This window comes from Centruroides vittatus, unplaced genomic scaffold, assembly GCF_030686945.1.
Source record: "Centruroides vittatus isolate TY-2023 unplaced genomic scaffold, ASM3068694v2 contig_549, whole genome shotgun sequence".
NCBI lineage: Eukaryota > Metazoa > Arthropoda > Arachnida > Scorpiones > Buthidae > Centruroides > Centruroides vittatus.
The window spans coordinates 4029402-4049002 of NW_027122325.1; the positions used below are offsets into that span (position 1 = coordinate 4029402).

General features: G+C 29.6%; 1 protein-coding gene across 4 annotated transcripts in view; it reads right to left on the bottom strand.

Annotated features, from left to right (window-relative positions):
* Positions 1-19601, bottom strand: part of LOC136978712 (paired amphipathic helix protein Sin3a-like) — a 141130-nt gene that overhangs the window by 72116 nt on the left and 49413 nt on the right. For all 4 annotated transcript variants that reach the window (XM_067274491.1, XM_067274490.1, XM_067274489.1 and 1 more), the window contains exons 5-8: positions 15679-16093; positions 5188-5320; positions 4618-4772; positions 3720-4026 (exon numbers count right to left, since the gene is read on the bottom strand). In XM_067274491.1, coding sequence (XP_067130592.1) covers positions 3720-4026; positions 4618-4772; positions 5188-5320; positions 15679-16070 — 987 coding nt within the window. In that variant the 5' untranslated portion in view covers positions 16071-16093. The remainder of the gene's footprint in view (positions 1-3719; positions 4027-4617; positions 4773-5187; positions 5321-15678; positions 16094-19601) is intronic.

The window sequence follows — 19601 nt, forward strand, 5'->3', positions numbered from 1 at the left end:
GAAATGTTTTTAGAGAATAAATAATACATGCAAATTGTTTTAATTTGTTTTGGCTTATTTTGGAAGTCATGCAAAAGTTCCTGGTAATACAACATGCATTCTTCAATTCTCTTATATTTTAATTTCTCACTTTAAAATTTTTTTAAAAAAGATTTTAACTGTTAGTTTAAATTATGTAAAATAATCTTTTAGAAGCATCAAATGTCTTTAAACGTAACTGACCTTGATTGGTACTTATTCTAAAATAATTAAATAGCTGTTCTGCTTTTTCACAGACAACAAAGTCAGTCAAAAAACATTCTTCTGGAACTGAACTTCAATCACATGCTTATGGTTTTTTTATTTATTTTATTTTTTTTACATTCAGATTTCTCATAATCTTTTAAACTTTTGCACAAGGAAGAAGATTCTTATCTCTTTTTTTTTATCTTCTTATATACAGTAGCAGCCAAGGAAATTGCACCACACATAAAATCCTACAAAAATGTGTTCATTTTTCAAATTAAAGTATTTTGCTACAGATCTGCAAGGAACTGCAAATATTGTTTCATCCATGACATCATAAACATGAACATTTTTCTTTGACTGACAAAGTTTACTGTAGCAATATTTTTAGTGATTGTATATCATCCATTGGTATAAAAACTCATGCAAAGGTGGTGTGCTTTTATAAGCAAAATGGAAAGTTTTCAACAGTTAACACTGCATAAAAAGTCCATAATTGTTGCTTTAAATGCTGAAGGTTTACTCTCTTAAAATAGCATACAGAGAACATTGCCAACAATCAAAAATTGGGCATTTGTTACAAAGATGATGTAACTATGGCAACATTGAAAGAAAAGCTAAATTAGAGGCAAACTTATAAGTTTGCCATGCCAGGATAGGATGCTCAAGTGTCTCAGCTTGTGAGAAAATACTGCTATTTCTTCCAACGTCAAGTGAAAGAAGCAAACAGGTATAAAAGTAAGTGCACTGCACAGCATGGGTTCAAAAGCCTACCATTTGTGTAAGCTTTCAACAATTATACAATTGTTACAAGCTAATTTCAGTAATTAAGGAACAATTTCATGACACAAAATACTGAATCTTCCAGGATAATTTTGTGCCATGTCACCTTACCAAGAAGTGAGTAAAGCATATTGTGCCCTTATCTACAATTTGTTACCATTATTGTCATTTAAACCGATTTATGAATTTTTTTCCCTAAACAATTTGTATAAGATGATGCAGAAGCCTGGATCAGAGGGCTAAGATGTCCAAGTAACCATCCTGATCTCAATCCTATTCAAAACTGTTCACTTATTATGAACACAAAAATTGCAAAAGAGAGGTTTGAAAACAAACAGTCACAGCAGATGTTTATTAAAAGCTGATATTTTGAGATTAGTATAGAATACTCGAAAAAACTCATCCACTCAATGCTAGAGCACTGCAACACTGTTATTAACGCTCCAAGTGTTTCTATGAAGTATTAGAATTCCATAAATAGTTATGTTTTTCAGACCTACTAATAGTCTGAACATTCCTTTTTGTTTCTGTAACTGTGGACAGCAAGTTCTTGTAACAGTGCTCATTAACAATATTGATGAGATTGTAGTGTAAAATAACACTTAAGTTGAATGTAGCATTATACTGAATAATAAATTGCATTTGTTTCATTCATTCCTCTTTGTTTCTTCTCTATGCTACATATGTTATCATTACAAAGCAAACTCATAGTTTAACTCTTAAACACAAGATCAGCCAAAATCATCTTAATATGTCTGGGACAAAATCAGCCAAAGAGAAAATTATTTGATTTGTTTCACTATACAAATTCCATTGATAGTCTGAGGGGTAAAAACAATTTTGTCTCCAGATAGAAGAAAAAAGAAATTTTTAGAGTTTATTTAGAGTTAACAGATGTACCAATTAGAATATTTAACACTTTCTGATACGATAAGTGAGGCAATTTCCATGACTGCAGGACAGATTCATATACAAAGAAAGAACAAGCAAGTGTACCTGATTCTTTCTTACAATTAGTCTAGTATTTTAATTAATTTTCTTTTCAGAGACATAGAAAAAACTGACATAGTATTTCTAGTAAAATTGACAACACTAACTGTAGTAAAATAAATTTAAGACAAAAACATTAAAAAAAACCAGTAATGAGTTTCTCAACTTTCCCGGCTTTTTAAAATTTTGGTAGTGCCATCTGTTATCATAGTTAAAAATATAACAAGTTTTTTTTAATAAAATCTTAAAATTAAGGTTTTTGCCATTTTATGAGGTCAGGGATGAGTTTTATTAAAAAAAAATTGTAAATGCTAATAACAAGTAAAATGATCATTAAGTCTGACCCTACTGGAGATAAATATGACCTTCATATCTCCCTAACCTCTCAACCTTTAACTGCCAAAATTTAATAGCATCAATTCCCCTAAACAAACTTCCCTGCAAAATTCCAGAAATTTTAGATGAAAAGCACAGGAGTTATTAAGCTTCAAACAGGGCAAACAAAAACTGCACAAGCACACACACACACACACTAACATCAATACATACAGAAATTACACCTGAATCTTTTTGCATTTCTCAACATTTTAAGATGTCCTAAATCAAAAAATGTAAAAATTTGGGAGGTCATTTTTTGCCAAATTGCCATACTTTCTCTCTGTATAACAGCCGGAAAAGTAAAATCATTTACCGTATTCACTCGAATATAAGATGACCTCGATTATAAGGTGAGGTGTAACTTTAAAGATCAAAATAAAGAAAATTAGATTTATTAATACAATTCTAATTTTATTTCATTTAATCTCAAGTAAAATATCAAATGAACGTAAATGCACACATTGTCCTACAAAAATTACTGGCATTTTAAACTTAAAGGGAAAATCTTATAAAATCGACAACATAATTTAACGTAAAGCTGGACAATAGAGAACATTTTTTTCCCAATACAGTACTTAACAGTCGAATCCACTTTTTGTCGATTACACTTATGAGTTTCTCTGAATTCTAATTTTTGAATATTCATCTATTTTTACATGGGAATGGATTAAAACTTATATTGAGCTCCCACGTGATTTTGGAATTTCAATCTGGAATTCAATTCAAAAGCGTTGCTTTTCTTATTGCTATTCGTCTTTACTCCTGACAATGTACAAGAATGATTCAAACAACCCAGATAAAATACTTATGTTTTTAAATACAAGAGGGTAAGCATCTGGTAAAAAATCCAAATACACGGTTCACAAAAATTATTGCAAAAATGCAAAGAATCCTTTGCTCGCACGTATAGGATGACCTAGGAATTTGAAGATGTGCTAAATTAATAAAAATCTCATCTTATATGCAAGTAAATACGGTAATTGTTTATTTATCACCTTTTCATTATTTTTGTAGATTAACAAAAATTTGAAAGGAAGAAATTTGCATATTTCTGGAAAGATTATTCCAGAAATATACAAATTTTAACTTCACAAATATAAATAATAGTTGCAAAGATATAAAATCACAAATATGGAGCTTCTACTGTATATATTTTGATACAATAAATGAACAGTATTTATCTATGATAAGTATGCAGTATGTAATATTAATATGCTAAAATTCATAGGTCTGCTATTTTTGATTCTGCAGTAACATTAAAAACAGCATTTTATCTTAATAATAATGTGTAAAAAAAAGATATTTATTATATTTGAGAAATAAATAAATAACATCCATCTTACCTTATTTCCAATAACAGGAGATGGAGTGCTGGTATGACTATTTTGTGAAATATGAGTTGGAAAATTTGCTTGAGATGAAGAATTCTGATTATTAGAATTACTTGCACTTGGTACACTGGCTGGTGATAAACCAGTCGGATTGTTAGTTGGTGCAGAATTTGAATTTGGCATAGTGACATTTACTTGATCATTTGAATGGACTTCAATTTTATAACCAGGTGGTAAAAATGTATTAAATCCAACAATTAATTCAGGATGTCCTTTGAACAGATTTGATACACGCTGAATCACACCAGGAGTATCAATACTAAAATAAAAAATAGACATATAAATGTAAATTTACATTATATATATAAATATATTGTGATAATATATAAATTAATTAGCATTTCTAATAGTCTTAACATTTATGAAAAACTGTTAACAATTTTTCACAAATGTCTTGATCATACTGAGATGATTACTATTTCTTAACTATGAAAGTCATTTGACATGTATGGTTTAAACAAAATCTCAAATCATAAAATGACAAAATTCAGAACAATTTAAAATTTTACATATTATATTTATACAAGACAGAGTCAAAAATAAATGAGAAAAGAACAGTAGTTTTGTTATGAGAGTATAAATATAATAAACTAATTTATTATGACCATTTGCTATTGTACATTTTTGCCAATGATCATATCAAGATCGAAAGCAGTCCTGAACAAATTTTACTGTTTTAAGTTCCTTCAAATCTATTTTTTTTTTAAATTTTTATATATTAATTTAAAATACTAATTTTGAAAAATTATACTTAAATTCATTTTTTCTAAGTAGCCTAAGTTAAGAATTGAACATAACAATAAAATAGGAAAATAAATTTAAAAGTTGCTTTTTTAAAAGTAATTTTTACCTTTGTGATTTAAATTCTTTCATTATATCCAAAAAGTCATTATACACTTGAGGTTGATTTCCAAATCTAAATTTCACTTGATCCAAATATGATAAAGCATCTTCAACTTTTAATCTTTGAAACTGTTGCTGCTGCTGTCCTTGGGCTGTTTGTGCCTGTAAATATTAGTCATTTAATATTTTTAAATATGAATAAACAGATATAAGAAATATATTTCTATCTTCATTATGTAAAGATACTTTAAGAAAATCTTTAAAAATTTTGATTATTTTTTTACTAAGAAAATCAAAAAGATGACGGGGGAAAAGCTTAATTCTGGAAACTGAATTAAATTTTTTATTCAGTAACATTGTCATTATTTTATAAGATTGGCACTGGCTGCAAATATAGACTGTTAGCAAGTGTGTTAGAATAAATACATTTGAAAGAGAGAACATCTCTAGAAAGTAGAAAATTATGTACTGTATATACATTTATAATTTATAGAATTATGAAATAATTTATATATTTCATATTTACTTTATCTAAAAATGGCATTTAATTCAATAAAAATAGTAAGATTAGAAATACCTGTGCTTGATGTACAACAACTTGAGGCTGTTGATGAACTGGTGCTTGAGCAGGAAGAGAATGAGAATGATGTCCTGAAGATGATGAAGCACTATGACTGCCTGGTGACACTAAGGAAGAACCAACTCTTGACCTAGTGAAATAACAAAAGTTTAATGTAAGAAGAAAATATTTGTATTAAATATGATCAAAGAATATACACTAATATGAAAAAATCAAAAGTTAAATGACAGAATATAATTAAATTCCATTTAAATCAATGAAACAGCATAAAAGAATTTACAAAAATTGAAAAAATAACATTCTGCACAGTGTAATTTTTTCAATATACCATTCCGAGTTCTACATTAATATTAAAAACTAATCCAAACTTAATGTCTCTTATATATTACTAGCATTAATATTCCTACCACATATGTGCAAGTAAAAAAAATATATACACATACAAACTTTCCAATTTTATTTAAAATTGTTTTGTTTGAAGCCAAAAAAATATCAAAATGTACATTCTAATCTTGATGGTTCAAAAAATATACATTATACTTAGCTCAGGCTTTAGAAATCCAGCAAACACAAATATTTAAACAACTCCTCCACAAACCCCACTTTTTGATTAAAGCCAGACAATCTGTCAAATTATTAGGCTATAATAAGGGTTAAGTTAATAAATGTTTACTAACACTAACATTTTCAATCTTACTGAAAGACTTTCTTCAGGTGTTAGTATATATTTATGCTTGCTAGATTAATAAGATTATTGTTATTTCATTAATAATTATCCTATTATTAATAAAAAGTTAAACATGTTTATGCCTGAGCTGTTAACTTCAAAATTAAAGCTGTGAAGTTACAATATGTTCCACAGAATTGTATATGGCAAAACTTTGAGAAAAATTATCAGTGTGCCATCTATTAAATGTAGTTGAAAACTTTGAAGTGATGATTACATAGTACCAATTTAATCAAAATACTGGTATTGTTTGAAACAAACTCCTTTCAAAATGAGTGTGAAGTAAAGTACTTGAAGCATTATGAAGCAGTGTTCTTAGTTATCCATTGAAAAGACTGAAATTATCAATCACAATGGCTGCAAAATCAATCAAAGAATCAATGTTGTTTGTGGAGAAGTGGGTGAAGTGATATAAGGAGGTTAGAAATGTAAATAACTTGCAAAAAAAAAAAAATTAAATCCTGTGACAAAGAAAAATCAAGACAAAGTAATCAGCTTTACAAACAATGTCCAAACTTAACATTGCATCAAGGCCAAGTTTTGCTTTATAACAAGAGTATATTCATTGAAATAAATACAATTAGATATCAAATACATTTTAAAAAAATCTTAAATAGCACTCTACTACACAAAATCTGGCCAATCATTATGGGACTAGCCAAATAAATCTATAATGGGCTTGATAAAAATGCTCTCTTATTACCCACAAGGTAAAAAGAGTAAGAAAAAAGACAGAAATTACTATAATTTTCAATAGTGTTTTATATATTCCATCATATAGGGATGGGAAATAAACTAGTATCTGATATTTCCTTTCTTGTTGCAATACCAGCTATATTCCAATTAGAAAATTCTTGACAATTCCATAATCCTGTGTCTGCAGCTGTATAGAAACACTACCAATAATTCAATGATCCAAATCTTACATTTTATGACTCCTTATCATTACTAATGAGGAGCCATAAAATGTAAGTCGGTCCAAAATGCATCTACTTATGTATGTAATCAACTAAAATAAACATAATTAAACTGTAGCTAGTTTTATATTTAATAAATATTTAATCAGTACTGTCGAGTTGGCTTAGCAATTCTGAACAAAGACAAAGCGATTTGGTCTTCTGTTTGGCTGAACAGCTTTACCAGAAAGGTAAGGATTTGTTATGCCTAATTAACAAAATTGATTAGGGCAAGGGCAAGGGCAAACTGAAAGAACTACTAGCTCAACTTCAGATCCACTGAATCCTTTAGAAAGGGAAAATCAGATAAAAAAGGCAATCTCTCCTGCCCAAATATAAAATCATGCTACTCTACTAAACACATCTCTGCATTTGAAATGTATGCTTTGTAAATATCTGTAAAAAGGATTGAAATCAAAAGTTTGGAGTCTTAAGATGCGCTTTCCAATGATACACATACTTGATGAGAAGAAGACGACAATGTCAAGATTCCTTCTTAAATCCACTTGTAAATTCACAAGCACTTTCATTTATCTTATTTCATTTAGAATCATTTGTTAATAGACAGGCAAATTTAGATGAAATTTACTTCTACTTGTACTTTTATTATATAACATACATTGTTCTTTTTTATAACTATTATATTGTTTAATTTTATATCTTTATTTTATTTGTATTGTACCAAAAGATCATATAATAGATGAATAATCTTAGAATGGAACTGGTTTCAAAAATATTAATCATATGCAGTAGAGCATCAATTATCCGACTCAATTGGGGACTGGGGTTGGTCGGATAACTGAACAAATGAATAACCGAAAAGTATGAAAAAATACAGTATTAAGTACAGGTATACCTCGAGTTACATTGTTTCAAGTTACATCATTCTCAATTATACGTTGTTTGTCAAAAAAGTATACGGAAAAATAAAAATCAAGTCATTTTATTTGACTTTACATTCGTCCGCCACAAATATTGAAGTTGTAATATCACTAGAAAAGTGTTAAATCACATAAAATCTTATTAAAATATGTACATTTACAGAAAATGTTAATATAATCATCATAAATCCTAGAGAACAAAACATGAAAACATTGTGTTTCTGTGTTGTCGTCTTATTTAGCGGTCTTTAAGTGCTCATTATTGCCGTTTTCCATCGTAGTTTTGACTTACATCGTAACTACACAAGTAAATTCGACTTACATCATTTTTCAACTTACGTCGCCTCTCCTGGAACAAATTACCAACGTAAGGCGAGGTATACCTGTATAGTATATTAGTATATCCCATGTAATTAGTATATCGCTATTAACTTACTTCACATTGAATTTTCATTGATGTTAAGCCTAACATAATTTTTTTTAAATAATAATCGTCATTATTGTATTGTTAAAAATTATTTCTTTATTTTGCACAAAATAAATACAAAAATAAAGAAAAATAGAAAATTAAGCCTGGTTTAAATACTAGCCTCTCTTTCGTGGTCGAGCACGTGTTGCAAGCTAAAACATGAAAAAATTTAACAAAATAATATTAAAGTGGCCAAGACATAGCGAATTATTGTAATGCCACATCACTAGCAGACATTTGAATTTGCCGACTAGAACGCAGTCGGTTAATTGATGCGATGGTTGATCAGGGGTCGAATAATTGATGCTCTACTGTACTACCATTAACTTCTAAACAAATGAATTTGATTAATTATTATATTAGTCATACCATATTTTTGCAGATTGACTGGCATTCCACATATAACCAGGGGAGACCAGTATGCTGAAAACCCCAGTTACTGGCCTGCCAGTTTAATTTTATTTTTTAGTTGCAGTTTATCAGACTAACAAAACTAGTTTTTAAGTAAACGTCAAAGGAAACATTCTTCCCAGTACCATAAAATAATAACATTGTAATTTGACTGACCTAAAATCAGGGAGAAATTTTTCATTTACAGTGCAATAAAACAATAGCAGTTTATTGACATTAGTTGTAGTAGTAATAGTTATTGTGAGCTACACCTATAATCTACCCTGATCTTAAAAATAACACCTTCCTCTCAAATTTCAGACAAATTAGATATTAATCAGTGTAAGTAGAGATAATTTACAGCAAGTTTCTGAAATTTGATTTGTTTGTTTTTGCATTTTTGGATCAAATTATAATAAAATAATCAAAAAAACACCACTTTTGGCATTCCACCAGTATCTTACATCATAAAGAATACAAAATGCATAAATTAGATGTATAATGATAGTTTTTGATGTAATGCTGACAGTTTTACAGTTTTAAAATAAAAACTTGTTTGTTTTTTTAATGTGCCTTCTAAAGAAGTATGTATAACCTCACTGAAACTGACATGCCAGATTTTACCATATGGAAATATTTGATTTATTGTCTCTCGAAATAGACTGACATACCAGACAATCTGCAAAAATATGGTAATTAAACATCAGAATAATTCAACACTAAGATCTTTTTAAAAAATGTTTCTGCTTTCAAACTCTTCCAGAATGCTCAATAGAAATATAAGAAGGTTCTCATTTGAATTTATGATTTGAACTTTTTGTATCTGATGATGGTGCAGAAGTACCAAAAAATGTTTAACCAAATAAAAAAATTGACTCTTCTATGTTTCTTAGCATTTGATTTATCCTGATTTTACATGGAATTAACCTACTCTGAAACTAGCACTTATCTAGCTTAATAATCAATTTATAATATATAATTTGGATAAATTATATTTTGAAAATCATTACATTATAGTCCATTTCCATATAATTAAACTAACCATAATTTATCAAATAATCAAAATACAATTTCAAATCATCTCAAGTCAGTTGATAATTTTTTAAGAAAGAAACATTTCTTAGAAAATTTTATCATCCCATTTTCAACTAAACACTTAAAATCCAATCAAACTAACTGAAGAACAGTTTTGAAATGGTACTACTATTCTCACTATTCATGTAATATCATACAATCATCAAACAGTTTATGGTAATTTCTTTCATTTAATTGGTACATGAACTATTTATGATATATATGAAAAATATCCAAAAAAACTGGATATTTTACTATTTTTAATATTTTTTTTGAAATATTTATTAAAATAAAAATTTAAAAGTTGGCAAAGTAGTTTTAAAAATTATCAGTGACTTTCAATAACAGAAAAAAGCATCTGTAGTAATTGACAATACATTAAAAAAAAAAAAAAAATGTGATCCTAATTTATATGGTCTTATTTTATGCAACTTTAAAATAATACAATCTTATTGTGCATAAACAATAAATAAATCTTATTACACTGTAAAAATTAAAATCAACTCACTAAATACATTTGTGGAAGATTTAAAAAAAAAAAAACTATGTATGAACTTATGAGTCTTTAACTATAGAAATGAAAAAAAACTTAGTGAATGGTATTTGTGTATTACACAGGTCTGCAAGTAAAAAACTGCATAGGATTTTTATACATTTTCTTATAGATTTCAACTTGGTAAAAACGAAAAAATACCAAAAAAATTCCATCTTGTCAATTTTTTTGTTACATTCAAGTTTTTGTTTGTATTTAGCATATAATTCCTAGTTAACTTAAAATTTTGTATTTTTTTTTTTTTAAATGGCCTTAAAACGAAGACTTCTCACATTAATTCTATCAATTATAGCTGGACTTGTTAATAAATAAATAAAAATGTTAATGATTGAAGAGAGTAGTGACGGGGGAGGTGGGTTAAGTAGTTTTAGCATTAAGAGGAAGGTTACATGATCGTGTAGAAACAGGTTAAAAGTTGATAGTGAGTACTATTACTGGTGATGAGCATGTTTCGACATGTTATCTGGGATACTAGGAATAAATATAAATAACCTGCTGTTGGATTAGATCATGTTTCAACAAGCTAAATAAGTTCAGTATCTCGCTGGCCATCTAATGTCACACTCAGTTTATATCCAGCATTCAAACACTACTGTGCTTGTATTTTTATTTCTGAAATATGGTTCGCAGAGGTTGTGTAATTTCTCCCAACAGCTTCTGTTATGTTTGTGGCGAATACACAGTGAAAAGTCAACAAAGAAACAAATGAGTTTGTGAAGAAAGTTTATTTTGCATATTTCAAAATGAAACTTGGAGATCAAGACAAAGCATCGGCTCTGCGTAAGGTGTGCAGAAGATGTGAGGAAGATCTTCATTTGTGGTTTAAGAGTAAGAAAAACTTATTTTGTTTTGGCATCCCTATGATATGGCATGAACAGAAAAATCACACAACTGACTGCTACTTCTGTTCGGTAGATGTTAAAGGATTTAATACAAAAAATAAAAAGAAAATATTTTACCCTAACCTTAACTCAGCTATTCGTCCAATGTCCTATGGTTCTGAAATACCAGTTCCACAGTCACCTTCTAATTTAGACGACATCCTGAGTGAGTCAAAGGATAGACTCATTAGCTTCCCAGGACAAATCTAGCTCAGATTTTTCTGTTGATGAAGGATCGCAACTTTTTCTCAGAGTGAGCTCAACGATTTAGTATGAGACTTAAGTCTTTCGAAAGATGCAGCCGAATTGCTAGGATCAAGGCTAAAAAACAAAAACCTGCTATCATCTGGGACCTCATTTTGTGGTACAGGCATTAAGAGAGAGAATTTACTCGGTTTTTCTCCAAAGAGGGAAATCTGGATTATTGTAATGATGTTCATAGGCTCATGAAGTGCATTGAAACAGAATATGATTCATCAGAATGGCACATATTCATTAATTCGTCTAAAACTAGCCTCAAAGCAGTCTTGCTGCATAATGGAAATGTATTTGCATATCTTTCTATGAAACACTTGGTTTATGTGGGAGAAAACTATACTGACTTGGCTACGATTCTTCAGAAAATCAAATATCAAGAGAATCAATAGATGGTTTGTGGAGATTTCAAAATACTAACTATGTTGTTGGGTCAGCAGGGAGATTATACAAAATATTGTTGCTTCCTTTGTTTATGGATAGTAGAACAAGACAGCTGCACTGGACAAAAACTGACTGGCCACCATGAGACAGTTTAACCCCTAGCGAGAAAATCATCATCAATGTGACATTGGTTCCCCAGAAAGTGTTATTACCACCTCTTCATATTAAATTAGGGCTCATAAAGCAGTTTGTCAAATCACTCCCAAGAGATGGGGATTGTTTCAGATATCTGTGTTCCAAGTTCCCGAAACTGTCTGAAGCCAAGTTAAAAGAGGGAGTTTTCACTGGCCCCGACATAAGAAAACTTTTATCTGATCCCCTCTTTTTGGAAACAATGGGAGAAGAAAAATTTCTCCCATTCTAGAATGTAGTGCATAAGATTTTGGGGAATAATAGGGACCCTGATTACAAAACCATTGTACAATGCATACTGGCAGCATATGAAGCTCAAGGTTGCAAGATGAGCTTAAAAGTTCATTTCTTACACTACCATATTGACTATTTTCCCAAAAACTTGGGAGCCTACAGTGAAGAACAGGGTGAAAGATTTCATCAGGATGTCCATGATATTGAGAGACGTTACCAAAGAAATTGGGATGTCAATATGTTAGCTGACTACTGTTGGATGCTCAATCAAGAAACCAGAGAAGGAAATCGGAAATGAGTTCGGAGAAGCATCAAGGAGAAGAAAAGGTTTCATAAAAAGAAAAAGAGTAGACCTAAAATTGTGTATAAATATCAGAAACAATTTTTGATTAGTTGTAAGAAAATATATTTAGTTCATTGTAATAAATAAGGGTTTTTATCAAAGATTTGTTTTTATTTTGCAAAAAACCTATACAAGATGGGATGTCACGAAAGTCATTTTTAGAAACTCTGATCTTTAAAACATATAAATTCAGCAAAAATATCCCATGCAGCTGAAAAAAAATATTTTTGCAGACCTGTATTATTTATACATTATACAAGTAAATTCCAATCACTTTTTTAAAGACAATTATGCAACAAACTTCAAATTTATTCATAAAAAGACTATTATCGTACGCTATTAGCCTATTATAGTACTATAAGACTATTATAGTATGCTTAGTGCGCATGTCACCATTCGCCACTGTCCGACACTCAAGCTGAGAAAGGGGATTCCTCGAATTGCAGATTGAAACTCGATTGGTCGTTAAGCAGATAGGTCGTAAAGTGAGGAGTACCTGTATATGGGACCATTGTTTCTACCAAAAAGTCAGGTAGACCACGAAAAACAACACCACAGTTGGATCATTTGATCAGGCGTACGAGTGCAGCCAACCCTGGTTTGACTGCTTCACTTATTAAACACAAAGTGGGTAAGCTTAAGGACTTTACAAAGACATTTGACTAGTTTTGGATTACATGAGAGATGACCGGCAAAGAAATGACTCATCTCTGCAAAAAACAAAAAGTTGAGATTAGAGTTTGCACATGAACACGTCACTTGGACTGAACAAAAATGGTCCAAGGTGTTATGGAGTGATGAATCTAAATTCAGTGTCTCCTGTAGTGATGGTATATATGTCAGATGAACAGTGAACATGAGATATGACCAAAAATACATAGTTCATATAATAAAACATGGTGGTGACTGCATAATGGTATGGAAATATTTATCTGCAAAGATAATTGGTCCGATTCATATAATTAATGGAATAATAGATCAAACTGTTTATTGGGACATATTGCAGAATCAAATGCTTCCTCATTCATGTTGTTCAATGCTAAGGAAATGAATCTTCCAACAGGACAACTACCCAAAACACACAGCAAATTTGGTAAAGCAATAGTTTTCACAGAAAAGGGTGAATCTTATGACATGGCCAGCCCAATTGCCAGACCTAAACCCCATAGGGAATCTTTAGAATGAAGCTGAGCACTGAATATGCCAGAATACATACTTGAATCCGGATGAATTGTGGTCTACCATTCAAAAAGCATGGTATGAGACTCCCAAATCACTGCTTGACAACTTAATTGATTCAATGAAACATAGATGTGATCAGTGATCAAAAGCTCTGGTTACGCCACAAAATATTAATATAATTGTCCTAAAAATACTAAACAAATATGCATATTTCCTTTGGTAGCTCTACTTTTGTCTCAGTGTAAAATATAGAAAGTTTGTTTTTTCATTTGTAAATCAGATTTAAAATAAAATCTGTTTGATTCAATTGAATATTTTGACACTTTTTTTTGTGCTCTTTTCAACTATCAAAATATTAATTATGTAGAAGATGGTAAACAAAATAGAGGTCATATTTTTAAAACATAAGTCAAGGGTAGCTCTACTTTTGGCCACTACTGTAGTTCACTGAAGATATTGTCTAGTCTCAATAAAACCTGCTATTAAAACTTGTTTTTCATTTCTATTTGATTTTTATAAATTTTATCATATAAAGCTAAGTTTATTGCATCTAATGTGACATCATGATTTAATACAAAATGAAGAATTTTGTCTCTATGAACATTTGAGTTTCAGTCATGTCACTTCTATCTTCAAAATAATAATTAGCAGTGACCTAAACATTAACTTTATTGATGAAAACATTTAATTTTAAAATAACATACTAAAGAACATTTTAAAACTATGTTAAACTGAAATTCTGTTTGCAAAATTTGCATTTTACATAACTTCAGCTTGCAGTCATGGTTGTATTTTTCCAATCATGTTAAAACTGAAATCATGCAATTAAAGTACAGTAGAGCATCGATTATCCAAAACAATTATGGACGGGGGTTGTTTGGATAACTGATCATGTACAAAAAAAATATATTAACTTATCCCATGTTAAAATTTTTCTCCATTGCATGTCACTTCACGTTGAATTTTCATCAATGTTAAGCCTACCGAAAATGTTTAAAAAATAATAATCATGGCTACTGTATCGTTAAAAATTATTTCTTTATTTTGCACAAACAAAATAAATATATTGAAAAATATAAAAACAAAAAAATTATATTTCAGAAGATAATCTAGTATCAAAAACATTCCAATTCAGCAGGACACATGTCCCCACACTCTCCTCAGAAAATCACCACACAGAACAAGTAAAACTCACTACTCATGATGGGAAAAAAGCCTCGTTCAAATACTGGCGTGTCCTTAAGTACCCTCTCATGGTTGCAACAGTGCTGCCAGCTAAAATATGCTACACCAACAAAATTAATATTGGAGTAGCCCAAGACATAGCCAAATATTGCAGCGCCACAGCACTAGCGGAAATTTGAATTTGCCGACTGGAATGCTTTCGGTCAACCAATGTTTTGGTTGATCGGTATTCGGATAATCGATGATCTACTTCATCACATAAATTAAGAGTTAAGTGTATAATTAACACTGGTAAATGAAGTACTTGTAATAATCACTTACAGTTTATATATTTTTTACTACATTTAATCTCATCATGAGCTATCTATATTGACAATTATCAATATTTTTATGATAATATAGGTATAATTTAGATATCTATGTTTATTTCATAATTTGATTGTGCAAGCAATGGATATGTCATCATCATACAAATGACTTCATCCAATCTATTTAGCCACTTATTGTGTAACTGAAGATAGAATGATCATAAACATTTCTTAATTAAAAGTTAACCAATCAACTTTGTCTGTAATATTGTTTCAATGATTATATTAAGAATTTTGAAAATTAGTTTAAAATGTTTTCTATGAATATTTTCAACTACATAAATTGTGTATTTTTTTTCTTTATTACTGTTGTTATTATTATTTTTGAAAAGATCATCTTTATATTTAATCTTTTAATTTATTAATTAAATATCTTAATTTTAAAAGACTAAAATATAATAAAATATAACTTACTGATATCCAGTTTGAACAGAAAATTGCAAACCACTTTGCATGGCTGTATTTTCTGATTTTGGAATATTAGATGGATCTTGGATATATGCCAAAGGCTGTCTTTGTACAGGAAGTTTTCCAGTAGTACCTCTAGACAACTGAGATACTGGAGCTACAACATTTGCAGCACTTTGGTGTTGCTGGAGTGCTATATTCACAGACGGTGAAATAGGTCTTGTAACAGTCCCAGCAGCTCCACTACTAACAGGAGAAGGAGTTACAACTCTATGCGTCTCACCACCATCCACTCTAGGCAGTCCTGACTGAAGAGAATTTGCAACAGAACTAGATCCTGGAACACTAGTGTATACATTGGTATTTAAACCTGGATGATCATCAAGATGACGTCTCATTCTTCACGTGAATATTTCTAAAACTATATTAAGATCAAATTAGTTTCTACATGTATAAGTGCATGATGACATCAGTTTTTAAAATTTTTCAATTATTATCTAAAAAAACCTTAAAAAATAAAGAAAAAATTTCTAATAAATATCAAAAAGGTACTGTATTGCATAAATTACTCTCCTATTACCTTTGTCAAACAACTAATTTTAATTTCTAATAATATAGTTGTAAGATACAATCAGTAACTATTATAATTCTGTTTTACATATACATAGAATTGACTTCTTTGTAATGTTGCTATTTTTTTTTTACTTATTGATTTACAATATTGAGGTGGAAGTGTTGTTGTAGTAGTATATGAGTTAAGAGTTATCTCTACAATAATTAAATGAAAGTGTTCTGTAGGGCTATGACATCAGTACAAAAAACCACTGGACTCCAACTCATGCTCATCAATCTTTAAATGATTCCAACTCCTTCATAAAAGCTCAATATATATTAATAATGGTAACACTATTAAAATGATAAATGATCCTATAAAACATTTCATCAGCATCATCACATGAATCATCAAGTCATATTTTAGACTTTAAGTATAAACACACACACAGTTATTTTGAGGATGGAGTTAGTCAGTACATTTTTACTGACTAACTCCAGAATTGCTTCTGTCTCCAACTCTGCAGTCCTTGTGCTCTGATAAATCTCTAACCTTTTTTATACATGCAAGTAAGAAAAATTTTATCTATAAAGATAACCTATGAAATCAAATAATTTATCAACTGTTTCTTTTCTTTTAAAAAATCAAAAATATATATGGTTAATTCACAAAAAAAAGAAAAGACTATACAATAAAGTCTTATTTTGTCCTTTCTCACATCTCAGGAAAAAACAGTCTTATAGCAGAGTTGATCTTTATTTATTGTACAATCATCATGAAACCACATATTAGTGATATACCAAATAACTGCAGGATTAAAATCAGGCTACTTTTCTGCTATTAATTTCTAAATAATTTGTCACTAGATTATAGGACAAGGATGCTGAAGACAACCCAGTCAGTGCCCTAAGCAATCATGGATGGTTATATCTAGGGTTTCTCAAACAGGATCCTGGGATCCCAGTTGTTTTTTAACCCGGGAAATCCTGCAAATTTCTTAAAAGTTCACTTTCTTCTTATTTTGTGTTAAAGTTGTGGAAATTTTACAAATAGAAAGTATAATTAACTCATAAACTGTCAGAATACATTTGTATTTATTGATTTTAAACCTACTTATTAGTTTTTTTAAATTTTTCCTCGTTCTGGCATGCCACAAATGATCAATAATCAATACATAGCGTATTTGTGGCAGGACTCTAAAAATCCTTTCCTTGTCAGAACCTGTAATATCTGTAATAATTGTGCTTTATGTTGTCTTAATTTTTAACCATGCCCAGTAGCTTGAATAACTGCATAACGCCAGGTTGTGCAAATTGGGCCAGGATACAAATGAGTACGAAGTCTGCAAGTATGAAGTTTTTCTTCATAAACCTAATTATTAAAGACAAACAAACTGCCAAATTATTTGGCTATAAGCTTGATGTTTCTATTAAAGCAACCCAGGTAGACAAATCAAGAATACTAGAGAGCAAAAGAAGTACTACAATCTCAAAAACAAACTAGAAATCTTCCAGACTACAGGTGAAAAAAACACAAAACATCTGTTTTCTCTTAAATGTATTAAAGACAATTCCACTCACATCAATTGAATCAGAATGGACATTCTCGGTAACAAGACTTTTCATTACTAAAATAAGAGTTAGATCGAGTGATTGGAGTATTCACCATCAATAAAAATTTACAATAATATTTTGTATTATGTTTTATTTAAAAACAAAAATTACTTTTTAAGTTAGAAGTTTGATCTAAGTTCATTTTTTTTTAAATTTTCAACTCAATTCAAAGCATTTTTTTGTTGCTGCTGTCAATGTATGCAGTTTCCAAAAAACTTTAATATATTTTTTTCTATTTATAAAAATTTCTACGTAATTCAAAGATAATTTTTAATATATATCTTACACAGCATTATTAATATGATTTTGGAGATTGCAGAACGTATTAAATTACTTTAAAAAATGAAAAATAATTGTATCATTTGATTTCAAGATATTTGTATATCTTAAAAATAATTAATTCTATCCTGAAATTTCCTGGGACAAGCAAAAGACTGGAAAATGAGAAACACTAATTATATCATAGCTAAATATGTCTGGAAGGAAAAAAATCAGTCTGGAGGCTCAGGTAGCAGAACTGGCAACACTTCTGCATGGTAAGCAGAAACTGGAGTTCCAATACCACTCTGGGCTGATTCTTCCAGAATATTCTAAAATTTATAAATTATCAATTTAATAAGAGATGGTGCCTCTAGTGACAAATTATTTAGAAATTAATTAAATTAAAAAATAATAGAGAAGTAACCTGATTTAAACTGACAATCATTTGGTTATATTACTTTATTTATTGTATAGTTTTTTATTTTTTATGAATTTATAACTCCTATCCTGGCAATCTTATCAAACTCTGATAGCACCAGAAAAATTTTTTATAGAACACCTGAAGAAGGTCCTAGGGTGGATTAAAAATGTTAATGTTATGTTTCTAAAATTAACTGCAAAGCTGTACAAGGTTAGTGCAATGTATTTGTATTTATACAGGATGACTCAAGATTGTTACATGAAACTTGACCAATGAATTCCCCATCACAAAATATAAAAAAAATTATAAATTACAGGAATCATAATACCATGTATTTTTAAGATATTGGCCTGCAAAGATTTCATTTCCACACCAACATGTCTTAACTAAGATACAAAAATTTACTAGCATATGCATGAAACATAACTTCATTCCTTAAAGAATATACATTAAACACATTACAGCTATCTGTGACACCATATATAAAATGCCTGATCTTTTTGAGTGGGTTAGAGGATCATTGTGAAGGTAGATAAGATGTGTGTGACAGGACACTTCAAACACTTCTTATAAGTAATAAACAGTTAAGTTTAATGTGTACACTGTAAGAAATAAAGTTATGTTTCATGCATAAACTTGTACCTTTTTGTCTCTTTGTTAAGTCATGTTAGTATGAAACTGATAAAATCTTTGTGGGCTAATATTTCAAAAAACATGATATTATGACTCCTATAGATTATATATTTTTGTCAGGTTAATGGTGGGGAATTCACTGGTGAAGTTTCACACAACTGTCTTGAATCACGCTGTATAATTATCATACAGATAAAATGTTATTTATAGAAACAGCACAATCTGTTAACTTGTGCAGTTTGAAAGTTCCACAAGAACAAACTGATCCTAAATCTGCTTTATGTTAGAACTAAACAAATGATATAATATGGAAATAATCACAATCAAAAACTAAAAATTATAATCATGCATCTCATAATAAGAATATGTTATTGTGCCTTATGGTGCAATAACAGATTATTACAAAAAGTAGATGGTGTTTTATCTTATTAATGAAATATAATAAAAT